Source organism: Cyprinus carpio, chromosome B7 (genome assembly GCF_018340385.1).
Source record: "Cyprinus carpio isolate SPL01 chromosome B7, ASM1834038v1, whole genome shotgun sequence".
NCBI classification, from domain to species: Eukaryota; Metazoa; Chordata; class Actinopteri; order Cypriniformes; family Cyprinidae; genus Cyprinus; species Cyprinus carpio.
In genome coordinates this window covers 34,103,571-34,121,651 of record NC_056603.1, presented here as the reverse complement: position 1 = coordinate 34,121,651, position 18,081 = coordinate 34,103,571, and the positions used below count along the sequence as shown (strand labels likewise).

At 39.8% G+C, this 18,081-nt stretch overlaps 1 protein-coding gene across 21 annotated transcripts in view; it reads right to left on the bottom strand.

The window, feature by feature from the left end:
- LOC109103604 (collagen alpha-1(XXV) chain) overlaps nt 1-18,081 on the bottom strand; it is a 527,306-nt gene that overhangs the window by 309,945 nt on the left and 199,280 nt on the right. For all 21 annotated transcript variants that reach the window (XR_006155246.1, XM_042728382.1, XM_042728388.1 and 18 more), the window contains exon 6: nt 926-952. Coding sequence is in view for 20 of the 21 variants with exons in the window: in XM_042728382.1 (XP_042584316.1) it covers nt 926-952 (27 nt within the window). In the remaining variant the exon portion in view is untranslated. The remainder of the gene's footprint in view (nt 1-925; nt 953-18,081) is intronic.

Sequence of the window (18,081 nt, the reverse complement as noted above, 5' to 3'; positions counted from 1 at the left end):
AACATTCAAAGCAGTTTGACCAATAACATGCAGGTATTGTAATCGACCAATCGTGGGGCTGCGCATGAGAAGGTGAGATCTACAGGGACTGATCAAAGCGATGCAAATATGTGCACGTGTTTGTTTGTTTGTTTGACTTGAAGCGTCACTGCGCACCGATCAAAAAAAAGACACCAAAGTAGGTGTGAGAGCAGATCAAAAGCATAAGGAGCCATCTGCTCTGCTCTCTGTAGCTCTCATGAATGTAACACAATGATCGACCTGCACAGTGCAAACAGCCAAAACCTGAATATTTTAGGCAATATTAAAATCCTGGCTGGGACGTGTCCCATATGAATGGTGCATATGGCCACCCTACAACAAAACCTTTTGGTTGTTAAAACAGTTGCGTTTGATCCTTCGCTGGCTGTGCTGATTTAAATCTTGCGGTTCTTTTGTTTTTGTGTCGCAAGTGCAGTGACAATTCTCTCTAGCCAATCCGTGATCAGCAGAGTTTACATGTCACGTTTTGGTAATGGTATGGTTCACTTGGAACCTCAACTGAGGTGGTACTAAAAAAACAGTACCAGGTACCAGGTACTGTACCCAGTGGAAAACCCCCTAAAAGTGAGCCATACCGAGCCGTACTGTGCCATACCATGCAGTGGAAAAGTGCCATTAGAGTATGTTAGGACCTTGATTCTACTACAAAACCTTCAGCTTTATTGAATTGCAAGAATTGCAGGCAGACTGCTGGTACTGAACATTTAAAATTGAGGTGTTTATAGTTCGGCCTTTCCAAGCCTTTTTTTACACACACCATTAAGAAACCCATGCATCTCAAACATGCAAGTCCATATGGGAAATGTAACACATTAATTCACTCAACAGAATAGCACATGCAAGAAAAAAACAAACAAACAAACAAACAAACAAAAACACATACCCTCGGTCCCTGGTCGCCTTGATCCCCCTATAAAAAAGAGAGAAAAAATAATAGAATAAAAGAATATCTTTTTTTAACATTGTACACAAATACAAGCAATGAAAGGAGTAATTTAAAATGCACTCACTATATCCACATTCTCAAAAATTCATTGCAGTTGAGAGTAAAATTACTTATGATACAAATTGTCAAGATGAGGAAGAGGAGTGAGTGTGCACACTGAAAACAATGTTTATAATCTTAACAGAAAACAAATGTGAATATGTTAGATTAATTGTAACAATACCTTTACATAAAAATTTTACAATGAAACATTATATTACATTTATCAGGACAAAAAAATGTATATTTAACAGTGAAATAATATTAGATTAGATTAGATTAGATTAGATTTGATTCAACTTTATTGTCAATGCACATGTAAGGTACAAGGCAACGAAATGCAGTTAGCACCTAACTAGAAGTGCAATAAGCAGTAAGTACAGGATATACAGTGTCTACAATATGTTACAAATGTACAATAAATATACAGATAAGGCAGTACTATGGACATAATTGATAGATTTTTTAAATACTATCAGCATGATGTACAGATAGGTGTACTATGAACATACTATACAAATGGATTATGTAATAAGTGTATGTACACTATAAGCAGAAACTATGAACATATGAACATCATTTACACTAGGGCAAAGGACAATAAAAAAGTGCATAGAAAAATATTCCAGTGTGCAGAATTCACTAAGGAGGCAGCTGTGGGGAAAAAACTGTTCCTGAGTCTGCTGGTCTTTGTCCGGAGGCTCCTGAAGCGCCTCCCAGAGGGCAGGAGTATAAACAGTTTATGGTCAGGGTGAGAGGAGTCCTTAAGAATGCTGTGAGCTTGACGTAGACAGCGTTTTCTCTGGATGTTTTCAATAGCAGGAAGCGTTGTCCCTGTGATGCATTGGATGGTTTTCACCACCCTCTGCAGTGCTTTGCGGTCAGCAACCGAGCAGTTTCCATACCAGACTGTGATACAACTAGTCAGGATGCTCTCGATCGCACACTGGTAAAAGTTCACCAGGATGGCTGAAGACAGCTGGTTCTTCTTCAGTGTCCTGAGGAAGAAGAGGCGCTGGTGAGCCTTCTTGACCAGGCTGGAGGTGTTTGTGGTCCAGGACAGGTCCTCCGAGATAGTGGTTCCCAGGAAATTGAAGCTGAAGACACGTTAAACAACCATCCCGTTAATGTGGATGGGGTCATGCGTGCTTTTTTTCTTCTGCCTGAAGTCCATAATGAGCTCCTTTGTCTTGCTGGTGTTAAGGAGCAGGTTGTTGTCAGCGCACCATGAGGCCAGGTGCTGTACCTCTTCCCTGTAGGCAGTCCAAGTGTGTGAGTACAGAGTGCAGCACTGTGCATACTGCATCATCTGTGCTCCTATTGCTACGGTAGGCAAATAGGTGTGGGTGGGAGGCAGTCCTTGAGGTGTGCTAGGACCAGCCGCTCAAAGCACTTCATAACATTAGGTGTGAGTGCTACAGGGCGGTAGTCATTCAGGCACATCGGGGAGGAGTGTTTCGGTACTGGCAAAATGGATGTGGACTTAAAGCTTTTCTAGTATCTTTCTGTCCAAGATACTAGAAAAGGTAGTATTCTCACAATTATATTCCTTCATAGAGAAAAATGGCATCTGTGAGGATTTCCAGTCAGGATTTAGACCGTATCATAGTACTGAAACTGCTCTCCTTAGAGTTACAAATGACCTGTTCTTTTCATCTGATCGTGGTTGTATCTCTCTATTAGTGCTATTGGATCTTAGTGCTGCTGCTATTGACCACACCATTCTTTTGCATAGGCTAGAACACTTTGTTGGCATTAATGGAAGTGCATTAGCATGGTTTAAATCGTACTTATATGACTGCCATCAATTCGTAGCAGTGAATGAAGAGATATCATATCGATCACAAGTGCAGTATGGAGTACCTCAAGGCTCAGTATTAGGGCCATTACTCTTCACGCTTTACATGTTACCCTGGGGAAATATCATCAGGAAACAAGGTTTTAGCTTTCACTGTTATGCTGATGATACTCAGCTCTATATTTCTTTGCGGCCCGTTAAAACATACCAATTTGAAAAACGAACGGAATGCATATTCGATATAAAAAACTGGATGACGAGTAATTTCTTACTGTTAAATTCTAAAAAAAACAGAGGTGTTTATTATAGGACCTAAAAGCTCTGCATGTAATAACCTAGAACGCTGTCTAAGACTTAATGGCTGCTCTGTCAATTCTTCGTCATCAGTTAGGAACCTAGGTGTGCTATCTGATAGCAACCTTTCCTTATGAAGCCACGTTTCTAGCATTTGTAAAACTGCATTTTTCCATCTCAAAAATATATATAAATTACGGCCTATGCTCTCAATGTCAAATGCAGAAATGTTAAACCATGCGTTTATGACCTCAAGGTTAGATTATTGTAATGCTTTATTGGGTGGTTGTTCTGCACGCTTAGTAAACAAACTCCAGTTAGTCCAAAATGCAGCAGCTAGAGTTCTTACTAGAACCAGGAAGTATGATCATATTAGCCCGGTTCTGTCACACACTGCACTGGCTCCCTATCAAACATCGTATAGATTTTAAAATCTTGCTTATTACTTATAAAGCCCTGAATGGTTTAGCACCTCAGTATTTGAACGAGCTCTTGTTACATTATAGTCCTCCACGTCCGCTCCGTTCTCAAAACTCTGGCAATTTGATAATACCTAGAATATCAAAGTCAACTGCGGGTGGCAGATCCTTTTCCTATTTAGCGCCCAAACTCTGGAATAACCTACCTAACATTGTTCGGGGGGCAGACACACTCTTGCAGTTTAAATCTAGATTAAAGACCCATCTCTTTAACCTGGCTTACACATAACACACTAATACGCTTCTAATATCCAAATCCGTTAAAGGATTTTTAGGCTACATTAATTAGGTAAACCAGAACCGGGAACACTTCCCATAACACCTGATGTACTTTCTACATCATTAGAAGAATGGCATTTACGCTAATATTATTCTGTTTCTCTCTTATTCCGAGGTCACCATAGCCACCAGATCCAGTCTGTATCCAAGTCAGAGGGTCACTGCAGTCACCTGGATCCAGTACGTATCCAGCCCAGATGTTGGATCAGCACCTAGAAAGGACCTCTACAGCCCTGAAAGACAGTGGAGACCAGGACAATTAGAGCCCCAGAGACAGATCCCCTGTAAAGACCTTGTCTCAGATGACCACTGGGACAAGACCACAGGAAACAGATGATTCTTCTGCACAATCTGACATTGCTGCAGCCTGGAATTGAACTGCGGATTTCGTCTGGTCAGGGGAGAACTGGCCCCCCGACTGAGCCTGGTTTCTCCCAAGGTTTTTTCTCCATTCTGTCACCGATGGAGTTTTGGTTCCTTGCCGCTGTCGCCTCTGGCTTGCTTAGTTGGGGACACTTCATTTACGTCGATATCGTTGACTTGATTGCAAATTATTGCATAGATACGATTTAAACTGAACTGAGCTGCATGATGACATCACTGAATTCAATGACGAACTGCCTTTAACTGTCATTTTGCATTATTGACACACTGTTTTCCTAATTAATGTTGTTCAGTTGCTTTGACACAATCTTTTTTGTTTAAAGCGCTATATAAATAAAGGTGACTTGACTTGACTTGACTTGACTTGGGTGAGGGACAGGTTGAAAATGTCTGTGAAGCTGCTCTGCACATGCCCTAAGCAAACGTCCAGGAATGCCTTCCGGGCCAGCAGCCTTGCGTGTGTTGATACGGCTCAATGTAGTGTAGACATCTGTGAAGGTGAGTTTGAGGGGTTGATGGTCTGCTGTGGGTGTGATCTTGGTGGCCATCTTCTTGCTGTCGCTGTTGAAGCAAGCATAAATGTAATTTAGCTCATTAAGCAAGGAGACATTTGTGACCGTTGGAGTGGAGTTGCTTGGCTTGTAGTCACTGATGGCCTGGATGGCCTGCCACATGCGTCGGGGGTCAGAGTTTGAAAAGTGTTCCTCTACCTTTAGCTTGTAGCAGTACTTGGCCTTTTTGATGCCCCTCCTCAGGTTAGCCCTGGATTTGCTGTAGGCCTGAGCATCATCTGATCTGTAGGCAGTGTTGCAGCCTTTCAGCAGGAGTCATACCTCCTTGTTCATCCATGGCTTCTGATTAGGGTACTTTGTGATCTGTTTTTCTGTTGTAACACTGTCAGTGGTGCTGTTGATGTAATCCAGTACAGAGGAGGTATAGATATCAATGTCCGTGTGAGAGCCACAGGCAGCCTGGAAAGCAAACATACTCCAGTCTGTGTATTGAAACCTGTCCTGAAATAAAGAGTCTGCTCCAGTTGGCCACACTTTGGTGGTCCTCACTAATGGCTTCACACGGTCGATGAGGGGTGAATAATTAGGGGTGAGAAACAAAGAAAGGTGATCAGACTGTCCCAGGTGGGGGAGGGGGGTCGAGATGTTAGCTCCATCAATGTTTGTGTAAACATGATCCAAAGTTTTGTCTCCTCTAGTGTGGCAGGAAACATGCTGATGGAATTTAGGGAGCACTGTCTTTAAAAGCAGCCTCCGGGTGAGCAGTCTGTTGTTTACTAATGGCCGCATGCAGTTAGTTCATAGCAAGCTTGACATTAGAATCCGGTGGAATATAGACTGCAGTTATAATGGTGGAAGTGAGCTCCCTCAGCAGATAAAAAGGTCTACACTTAACCATGAGAAACTCTAGGTTAGCTGAGCAGTGTCTCCCAACAATGACAGTGTTCATACACTAAGCTTTGTTAACATAAATGCACAATCCACCACCTCTTGTCTTGCTGGAGTCATCTGCTGTCTTACCTGCCTGGAGCGTGTAGTGTCCGGCTAGCTCAATAGCATTATTGGGTACGTCACTGTGTAGCCATGTTTCTGTGAAAACCATGACATTGCAATCCAAAAGTCTCTTACTGTGGGTGATGTGAAGTCGTAACTCATCCATTTTGTTCACCAGTAAACGCACATTAGCGAGGAAAATGCTGGGTAAAAAAAGCCGGAGCGGTGTTAGCTTTAGCTTTGCTCTTAGACCGCCGCGCTTCCCCCGCCTTTGTTTACGATCTCGCCGCCGCCTGCGAGCACTTCCGCCCGGCCGGGTAGAGTGTGCAGCCTCGGGTGTTCTTGAGATCTAAGGGATGAGTTGAGGATTGGTGATAAAACTGTTGGAAAAGAGCACACCAATATCCAAAAGCTCCGGTCAGGTGTAAGATGTTAAGACAAATCTGTTCAGTATGAAGAGACCCGAGATGAGCAGGAAAAATACTGCAAAAACTGGAGAGACGCTGAGCCTCGCGATGTGTACGCGCCACCATCTTGGCTCTCAATATTCAAAGAAGTCCTGTAGGGACGTTTCAATTGAATAATTTATATAATAACATTTCTTTTTGTTTATATAATTTACATTACATAAAGTACATAAAGGCATTACCACGGGAAGTAGGATAAGTAGGGAAAACTTTAGGTCTTTCTTATTCTTGAAACAGAATTAATGCTTAAGGTTGATTCAATATTATTCTTAATGAAACACACAGATACACAACATCAGCAATGCTACAATGACAAAGTCGCTTATATTAAACAAAACTTTTATGAACAGAACAAATAAGACTGATGTACCCACGTTGTAACACAAATAAATGTAAGGTTTTTTGATTTCCACCTTACTTTAAATTAATGGTTATGGCTCATTATTATTAATCAAAAAAAAAGGGGGTTATAACATAGGTTATACAATAAAATAGTATAATGACAAATTCATCTGTATTAAACTTTGAACTTTTATTAACAAAATAAATAAGGATATGTTTTGCCCGTGTTTAACACAAATAAATAGCCTATGGATTTCCCCTTATAGGCTACCTTAAAACGATTGTAGATTGTGGTTTATTGTCTTATTAATTAAAACACATCAGCCATAAAATAGTACAATGGCAAATTTGCATATATTAAACATCTACCTTGTATTAACAAAATGAATAAGATGGATATAGCCATTGTAACCCAAATAAATAAGGTCTTTTCCCTTATTTAAAACAAATGCTTAGTTTGTGGTTCAATGTTATTTTTTTAATGAAAACCCAGCAACAAAGACACTCACTTATAGGTGTCAGGATTCTGAACTGTTCCGTGTCATGTTTAGCCCCTGTTTCTGTTCCTGTTTTTCGTTTATGGTCTCTTTCCTGTTCTCATTTAGTTTAATTATGATTCCTGGCACCTGTGTTTGTTAATTATCCCTAGTATTTAAGTCTTTGCTTTTGCGTTCTTTGTTTGTCGGGTCTATCAGTGATGTACATGTGTCAACCACCTGTTCCCTGTGTTGGAAACTATTAAAATCTCTTTTGATTATTCATGGCTATGTGTTCCTTTCTGGCAGCATAATGTGACAATAAGCTATTAAACAAAGAAATTAAAGTTTTATTAACAAAAGTTGTGCTTTGGATCTGCTATCATAGTGTCAGTCTTCCCACATCACTCTTGTCACATGACCCGAACCTACCCCCTTTTTATTTCTCAAAACAAAGATTTTCCTCTCACTGTCTTCTAAAAAAAGTACAAAATAATTTAGTTTGTTTCTTTTGCTGTGTGAGCTTTCATAAGCATCATTGCACACTTTGGCTGATCACATCACAATATCCTTTGTCTTCTCCACATTGAGGGACAGGTTGTTAGTGCCACACCATTCAGCCAGTTGTGCCACTTCCTCTCTGTAGTGCGTTTCATCACTGTTGAGACCTACCACTGTTGTGTCATCTGCAAACTTGATTATGAGGTTGGAGCTGAACTTGGCAGTGCAGTCATGGGTCAGCAGCGTGAAGAGCAGCGGGCTGAGTACACAGCCTTTTGGGGCACCTGTGCTCAGTGTGGTAGTGCTGGAAGACTGAGGTCTTCCAGTTAGAAAGTCCAGGATCCAAATACAGAGGGAACTGTTAAGGCCCGGCAGGTTTAGTTTATTAATGAGCTGTTGTGGGATTATTGTGTTGAATGCTGAGCTGAAGTTGATGAACAGCATTCTAACATAGGAGTCTTTATTTTCTAGGTGGGTAACAGCCAGGTGGAGTGTAGAGCGGTTTGTACAGTATGCAAACTGGAGCGGATCGAGTTGGGAAGGCTGGTTTTGATGTTGTGCATGACCAACCTCTCAAAGCACTTCATCATGATTGGAGTCAGTGCTATAGGAAGGTAGTCATTTAGACAGGACACAGGTGATTTCTTTGTTACCAGTATGATTGTTGTGGATTGGAGACATGTGGGGATGACTGCCTGGCTCAGTGAGGTGTTGAAGATATCTGTCAGGACATCTGTCAGCTGTTCAGCAGTCTCTCAGTACACAGCCAGGTATGTATAGCCTTGCATGAGTTAATCCTAGGGTGACCAAATGTGTCGTTTTAATAGTACATGTGATGTCAGTGATTTATATGTTGCCTAAAATATCCAGGTTTTGGCTTTGGTTTCCCGTTTTCATACTTAATGAAGGTAATGATCATTTGACCAATAACATCCAGACATTGTACGTAATCAACCAATCATGGTGCGTGAGAAGGTGGGATCTAAAGAGAATGGTCAAAGCGATGCAAATAGGTGTACATATTAGCGACGTATGGCATACGTGTATGACATCAAAGTACTGTGAGAGCAATTCAAAAGCACAAGAAGCCGTTTGCTCTCTAGAGCGCTCATGATACTTTGTCATACAACAATTGGTCTGCGCAGCGCAAACAAAGCCAAAACGTAGATATTTTAGGCAATATAGAAATCCTGGACAGGACGTGTCCTGAGAAAATGGTTTGGTCACCATAGTTAATCCTAGTATTAAGCATATTGACGATAACCAAACGACTGCAACAGTTTAATAACAAACAGAAGCTTGTTCAACAGCATATAGGGCTGCATGATTAATTGGATGTGATTAATTGCGATTGTCATGTGCATTTAGTCAGTAAAGCCGGTTCTGTGATCTCCATCACCTGCTTTCAAGTGGAGCAGCATTTACTATGCAGAGCCATAGTTCTCTGACATGCTATGCAAAATCGTGTTTATAATCGCAGACGATATAATTGTAGGATCATGAATAATTATTGACAAAATCGTTCTCGATTATGACAGCTGTTTGCGTATCTTCTCAGTGAACTACGGTTCTGTGTAGTAAATGCTGCTCTATCTCAGAGCACATGATAATTCTGCATTTAATAACGTTTTAACTCCAAATTCACTTCATAATGTCAGTCGAGTGTTTAAAATGAATCCTTCTATGAGATGATGTGGCTTCTTAAACAGAATAATTAAGGCACACAATATTTCATTGTATTCTAAGCAGTGATAAAGTATGTCGATTAGCATTTCATTATAGATATACTTTATTATGATGAAAATTATAAGAATTCAGATAAACCGTATATTGCTGTAGTCGTATGTTTATTAGTCACGTTGAATCAATTAAAGCAGTTAAATCTTCTGTTTATTTAGCTGCAGCAATAGGCATTTCCTGGATTTCTTCTTCGGGGCATATTTGGATTTTCAGCGCGAGAGCGCCCTCTGGCTTTTGGATGGAGATTTACTGCTGATCACAGAACCGTGCTTCACTGAAAGATACACATGACAATCGCAGCTTCTGCCTAATCATGATCTATTGCCCTTGCAATTTAATTTTGATTAATTGTGCAGCCCTAACAGCATATTTGCTAAAACACAGCTAGCCTTAACAACGAGAATGTTCCCAATGATAAACATAAAGTCCTGGTAAACAGTAGGTTTCAAATAGTGACTGAATAGTTTTTAAGCAACAGCAGTTTCCAAACAGCTATGGCTAACGAGATCAGACTATAGCTACAGCATGTACTGAGCAATTAGATTAGCTTAGCAACAAGCATGTTGCCAATACCTGATAACTTTAAGCGTGAGTTAAAAAAAAAAAAAAAAAAAAAAAAAAAAAAAAAAAAATACTTGGCTTAGCTTCATGAAGACACGTTCGGATGAATGGAGAGTGAAGTATATCCACATCTGTTGAGGATGCTTGATCTTCTTAATGATATAGGTTACAACTTAATGCAGGGAGGGCCGATCTAGACTGAACTGTCACTTCCAAATCAAGCAGCATGTACTGGTTGATGCGGCGAATCGTGTGCTCAAAACAAAACCTGAATCTGAAGCGAAAACTGTATGGTCAACATCCTTAAATCCGTTTGAAAACTGTCCTGAGTGTTTGTGACAAACTAGAGGAATCTTAAGGGAGTATCTGTGTAACAAATTACCGTTTCGAGCTGTCTTGAGCCGAACTAGAAGCGAGTTTCTATGCGACAGAACGGAACTGACTCTGCGTTTGTCTGTGCAATAGACTAAAACTGTTTTAGCGTGTCTGTGCGACAGAACTCAAGCCTGACTTAGTGCGTGTCTGTGCAACAGACTATGGCAAGCGTGAGTACGGATGATCTTATTCGTATCATATCGTATCTTTCATACTTAATCAAGTATCTTCATATTTGATCATATCTTTACTTCAGTAACTGTCTGGGTTGGTTCAGCTACAAAATCAGACATCAGAAGACTACAGAGAACGGTTCGGACTGCTGAAAGGATTATTGGTGCTCCCCTGCCAACCCTTCCAGAACTGTATACATCCAGAGTGAGGAAAAGGGCTCAGAAAATCACTCTGGATCCCTAACATCCAAGTTACCCCATCTTTGAACTTTTGCCATCTGGCCAGCGCTTCAGAGCCGCAAATACAAGGACAGTCAGGCACAAGAATAGTTTCTTGCCCCAGGCAATCTACCTCATGAACAGTTAAATGTTCCCCACTTATGCAATAAATATGTGCAATATCCTTATATTTATTTGTTACCCCTCCATCCTAGTACATCCCTGCATCTTACTCAATTCTATTCCATTATGATCTATAGCACAACTGTTTATACAATTTATTTATTTGCTATTTTTTTTTTATTTGATTTGATTTTTTTGTCTGTGTGTTGTTGTCTCTGTGTACTGGAAGCTTATTTCACTAAAACAAATTCCTTGTATGCGCAAACATACTTGGCAATAGAGCTCTCTCTGATTCTGATTCTGATTCTTATATATCTTATTAATTGTAGTGGGAGGAGTTACGATCAGCTGAGTATCACTGATGCTGCAGTCATGTCATGGTCTGCATGAACTATGCTTGAGCTCCATTTGTTGCTCAAACTATATACATATATAGTACATGTACACAAACACTGTGAGCAAAAGTCTTCCAAAGTCACACTGTAAGGTGAAACAGAAGTGCTTTCTGAAGTTTCATGCTGTCTAAGTCTAATTTAGCTTTGACTGTTTAATAAGGCTTGGGGTGGTATAAATACAGTTGCACAGCAATTACAACTGGATACTTTCATACTGAGGTGTGAGAGCAATCATATTTTGTTTGTCCTTACACAGAATTTTGAGCAGGCACAGAGAAGCCTTAACTAGGGTGACCAGATTTCTCATGGTTCAATATACGGGAAGTGGGGTGGGGGGTGGCTGGGGCTGATATATAATTTTATTTTATGATATGTAAATCACACACGCACTCACACATACACACACACACACACACACACGTACATAGTTATTTTTATATAAAAATAAAGTGAAAAAAAAAATCATGTGTTGATTGTAACACACACACACAGTTCAATATTTCTTTACTTTTGTAACACACACACGCACACACACACACACACACACACACAAAAAAAAATTAAGTGGATTCGAGGAGTTTAAATGGGTGCAATAAAAAAGTAACAAAAGTGTCCCTCGCGGGTCATTTTGACCCGCATAGGAATGGATGGAGTTTATGAGAAAACTGCATTACGCAAAAACATACACAGGGCACACACACTCCTATAGACACACATTATAACACGTTTGAAGTTTCTGCTGGGATATGATGAATGATATGCCATTTTGTAATATTATTTTACTTAAAACAGTTCAGTTTGAGTGATGTGGTGGAGACCAATCAGTTTATATAACTTTTAGATTTTTAAATATATATTATATATATTTTTTACATATTTCTGAAATGTTATGAATATTCATATAATGCAGGGTGTTTTTTTTTTGTGTTTTTTTTTTTTTTTTACAAAATATAGATGTTTTTTTATGTCTCAATATATATTTGAATGTTGTCAACCAATCTTAAGCCTTAATATGGCCAAAATTTAAAGGTTTCACATGTAGGGCTCAGTTAAGAATCTCCATAGGATTCTATAGGCCCCTCTAGTGGCAGTAACCATAAAATGCAATTTTATGACTTATTTTTTTTTTTCTACCACATGTAGTCAGAAAGACTCAGAGACCCCACACAGGGCCCATCTGAAGGTTTTTGATGATATTGGACTGGAATTGTCTCTTTTTTTCTTTTTCTTTTCTGAAATACTGTAATAAATGCTTATTTGCTCATAGATTCTTCTAAATATCCAGAATTTAATATAAATAAAATAAAAATCACCAAAAACATAATAAAAAAACTACATAAATTAAAGAAAATTAAATAAATAAAAACAGATAAAAAAAAATATTTCAGGACTGAAAAGAAAAAAAAAATGTAATGTTGAAGGTCTTTGGGTCATTTTGACCAATGGTGGACACTTTTGTTATAGGTACGGGAGGGACGGATGAGGGTTAAATTTACTTAAGCCATAACCGACTCTATTTACATGAGATATTCCACACAATGGACATTTTAACAGCAGTGTGTGTATTTGACAACAGACATTTATCACAGCAGAACTGATTACCGGAAGTGTGCGTCGAAGCAGTGTATCGATTCTTCTGGTTATGTATATTTTTCAGTGCATTGTAATCACCTAGTTGAATAAACGCCTGTTGAAATGAGCATCTGCAGGATGATTTCAAAATCCGGTCATTTACAGAGACAGGTGAAGAGATATTCTGATGATTACTGTGCACAGCATTTTCCAAACTCCATAAATTAAAGAAAATTAAATAAATAAAAAACGGATCAAAAAATATTTCAGGACTGAATAGGTAAGAATTTGTATTTTTGTGGGTGTTTGGGTCATTTTAACCAACGGGGGTCACTTTTGTTATAGGTATGGGAGGGACGGATGAGGGTTAAATTTACTTAAGCCATAACTGACTCTATTTACATGAGATATTCCACACAATGGACATTTTAACAGCAGTGTGTGTATTTGACGACAGACATTTATCACAGTGGAATTGATTACTGGAAGTGTGCGTCGAAGCAGTGTATCGATTCTTCTGGTTATGTATATTTTTCAATGCGCTGTAATCACCTAGTTGAATAAACGCCTGTTAAAATTAGCATCTGCAGGATGATTTCAAAATCCGGTCATTTACAGAAACAAGTGAAGAGATATTCTGATGATTACTGTGCACAGCATTTTCCAAACTCAATAGGACTTGTAGATTTAATCCAACGTAAACCGATGTTGTGCCGAATTCTGCAACCCTGAAAGATGTGATATGCATCTCCTCGTTGAAATTGCTACCTGACTGCCTAATCCCAACCCACTGCCCACCCCTAATCCTAACCCCTCCCCCACACCTACTCCTAAACCTACCAATACTAGGGGATGCATAATCTGGCAGGGTGCAGATTTCGATCTGAGAAAGCCTTGGCTCGTAAACACCACACTGTGTCAGTGCTCACTTAATAGTGACTGCAATACTGTGCAAGACCTGATAAAAAGATCAGAACATATTTATTAATTTTTATTAAATTTTAGTCATTATTCTGTCATTTTTTTTCACAGTTATTTCACTGTTTGTAATTCAATTATTTATGCCAAAATTCTTAATTAATATTCAAAGTCACGCTGTCAACGCGTTATAGCCTACTGTTTAAGATTAATTAACCTAAATGTTTAACATTGTTAAATTTCTTTAAGGCAACTTTGGCACATTCATTCATCTATTTTAATACTGCTCTTATATGACTAAAATAGTTTGTAAAACCCTTCAATACATTTGTTATTGAGGGGTTATGTCGTCATTGGCAGGTGACACAATGACACTATGGACACAGTCCGTGTCACTAGTTAAAATTGCTTATTTCACTGGATTTCAATATTCTTCGAAACATTTGGGAAAATGTAAGTACACAAATCAGCAAAATATATAACACCGCTCTAGTGGTTTTTGGATATTTTCATAAAAAAACTTACATATTGTGCCTTTAAGTATCTATATTTTTATCTTTTTGAGCATTATAAACTCTGGAAGATGAATAGTAAAGCCCAAAGGACTGTGTGTGTTGCACACTGTTGTCAGGAACTGTTAAAATTTTAAGTTAGGTAGGTCATTTTCAGCTGTGAGTCCCAAAATGGGGGGTGCAGGTTAACAGTCCTTAAAATGGGTTTTAGTTTCAGTTTCTGCCTGTAGGTTGGTAGGTCGGTGGGAAGCCTAATGGTTAGAGAGTCGGACTCCCAATCAAAGGGTTGTGAGTTCGAGTCTCGGGCCGGCAGGAATTGTGGGTGGGGGGAGTGCATGTACAGTTCTCTCTCCACCTTCAATACCATGACTTAGGTGCCCTTGAGCAAGGCATCGAACCCCCAACTGCTCCCCGGGCGCTGCAGCATAAAATGGCTGCCCACTGCTCCGGGTGTGTGTTCACAGTGTGTGTGTGTGTTCACTGCTCTGTGTGTGTGCACTTCGGATGGGTTAAATGCAGAGCACGAATTCTGAGTATGGGTCACCATACTTGGCTGAATGTCACGTCACTTTTTTTTTTTTTTTTATAAGATGAACCAAGCAGTGATCCCCAAAAGGCACAGAGAGACCTAAAGTTGCTTGTGGGACTGCTCGTGCATCCTTTATTGTGGTGTAACAGTGATCCAGTATATCAGTATAGTCCAGGGGTCTCCAACCCTGCTCCTGGAGAGCTACTGTCCTGCAGATATCAGCTCCAACCCCAATCAAACACACCTGAAGCAGTTAATCAAGGTGTTCAGGGCTACTTGGTAAACACAGACAGGTGTGTTGGAGCAGGGTTGGAACGAAAGTCTGCAGGATGGTAGCTCTCCAGGAGCAGGGTTGAAGATCCCTGGTATAGTCTCTGGTGGGACATGTAATATGCTACTTGTATTTTGGCAGTTCATGGGATAGATTTGATTTGTTAAAATCTCCAAGAATGATTAAATTAGAGTCTGGGTACCTTTGCCCCATTTCAGCTATTTGTTCGGCCAACTCATGTGAATTACATAAATATTGGAAATTGGAAAAGTTGCTGCTTAAGTTTTTATAATAGCAATTTGCATATACTCCAGAATGTTATGAAGAGTGATCAGATGAATTGCATAGTCCTTCTTTGCCATGAAAATTAACTTAATCCCAAAAAAAACCTTTCCACTGCATTTCATTGCTGTCATTAAAGGACCTGCTGAGATCATTTCAGTAATCATCTTGTTAACTCAGGTGAGAATGTTGACGAGCACAAGGCTGGAGATCATTATGTCAGGCTGATTGGGTTAGAATGCCAGACTTGACATGTTAAAAGGAGGGTGATGCTTGAAATCATTGTTCTTCCATTGTTAACCATGGTGACCTGCAAAGAAACGCATGCAGCCATCATTGCGTTGCATAAAAATGGCTTCACAGGCAAGGATATTGTGGCTACTAAGATTGCACCAAGATCAACAATTTATAGGTTCATCAAGAACTTCAAGGAAAGAGGTTCAATTCTTGTAAAGACGGCTTCAGGGCGTCTAAGAAAGTCCAGCAAGCGCCAGGATTGTCTCCTTAAGAGGATTCAGCTGCAGGATCGGAGTGCCACCAGTGCAGAGCTTGCTCAGGAATGGCAGCAGGCAGGTGTGAGCGCATCTGCACGCACAGTGAGGCGAAGACTTTTGGAAGATGGCCTGGTGTCAAGAAGGACAGCAAAGAAGCCACTTCTCTCAAAAAAAAAACATCAGGGACAGATTGATCTTCTGCAGAAAGTATAGTGAATGGACTGCTGAGGACTGGGGTAAAGTCATATTCTCCTTTCCGATTGTTTGGGGCATCTGGAAAAAGGCTTGTCTGGAGAAGAAAAGGTGAGCGCTACCATCAGTCCTGTGTCATGCCAACAGTAAAGCATCCTGACACCATTCACGTGTGGGGTTGCTTCTCATCCAAGGGAGTGGGCTCACTCACAATTCTGCCCAAAAACACAGCCATGAAACACCCTCCAACAGCAACTTCTTCCAACAACCCAACAACAGTTTGGTGAAGAACAATGCATTTTCCAGCACGATGGAGCACCGTGCCATAAGGCAAAAGTGATAACTAAGTTGCTCGGGGACCAGAATGTTGAAATTTTGGGTCCATGGCCTGGAAACTCCCCAGATCTTAATCCCATTGAGAACTTGTGGTCAATCCTCAAGAGGCGGGGTGGACAAACAAAACCCACTAATTCTGACAACTCCAAGAAGTTATTATGAAAGAATGGGTTGCTATCAGTCAGGACTTGGCCCAGAAGTTGATTGAGTGCATGCCCAGTCGAATTGTAGAGGTCCTAAAAAAGAAGGGCCAACACTGCAAATACTGACTCTTTGCATAAATGTCATGTAATTGTCGATAAAAGCCTTTGAAACGTATGAAGTGCTTGTAATTATATTTCAGTACATCACAGAAACAACTGAAACAAAGATATAAAAGCAGTTTAGCAGCAAACTTTTTGAAAACTAATACTTATGTAATTCTCAAAACTTTTGGCCATGACTACACATTCACAAGAATGAAAGAGGAAAACGAGTAGAAAGGTTTACAGTTTATGAAGAGTGCCTTTAAGTTAGGACAGCATACCTTTTTCAGCATTGTTACATCTGAACACCAACTTTCACTGATGTAGAAACACAATCCACCACCTCTCGTTTTCCCCTATAACTCCGGGGTGCGATCCACTGTGAACAACTAGTAGCCCAGCAGATGAAGCACATTATTCGGAATGGCTTCATTCAGCCAGGTTTCAGTGAAGCACAGTGCAGCAGAGTTTGAAAAGTCCTTGTTGGTGCGGGTGAGGAGAAGAAGTTCATCCCTTTTGTTAGCAAGGGAACCAGTAGCGTTTCTAGGCACAGAAGTTACCAGCTGAAGGGGCGCCAATGAGTGCCCATATTGGCGCTAAATTTGAACAGAGTTGTGATAAAGAGAGGCACGGTCATCCTGAAATATGATTGCCGCCCACACTGGATCCCAAAACACCATTACGCTAGAGTATTTTCATTCTGATGATGCCTGTATGCCATTGGATCAGGGCGCTGTCATTGCTGCCTGATTGTTGTGCGGTAAGTTGCATTTGGAGCACTCATCAACGGCATTAGATCAATGGGCTCTATCAGTGCTTTCGCAAGGTAACGTTTTTTTTTTTTTCGCCATGAAATAAAGCGAAGTTCAAATGCCAATTTAAAATATTGGTACAGTAAATAAAGTGCACAAAATCAGTATTTGTGGCAGTTGATAAATCATGTTGCTAGATTTGTCCAAAAGGTGTGCATTTTTGTGCCAATGCATTGTTAAAGGATCAGCATGTCATGTCTCGTGAATTAGTGAATTTTACTATACCAATATTTTTAAATTCCCATATACACTTTAACAGCCAATTTAAAAATATTGGTATAGTAAAATTCACTAATTCACGAGATCAGTACATCCTTTATTAAACCGCTTTGTCGAGTTTAATGCATCCGTACAGAGGTGTCGAAATGCTGAATCAATTCACTCACTTCTAACAGCAGCATCATGCACATAGAGGGCAGAGCATCACACTATTTAAAGGGGAAGTTCACATGTTAATAAGTAGCAAAGGATTAAGTAGTTACATTGATTATTTTTATGCCACTGATCAGGCTTTTATATGTAGTTTGGGGTAACAAAGGGTTTTATAGGTTTGACTGAAATAATAATGCAATAACTGACACGTTAAACCAATGTTTCAAGCAACAACAACAAAACAATTGAACAAAAAACAGATAAAGACAAAAAGTAGCCATTGATAATCTCTAAACATGTATCCAAAATAATAAAATTAATTTATGTGTGATTTATGTGTAAAATATGTGCAATGTTTTAGCTACTATGGATTGTTACATAGGGCTATACAGGCATCTAGTGGCTCAT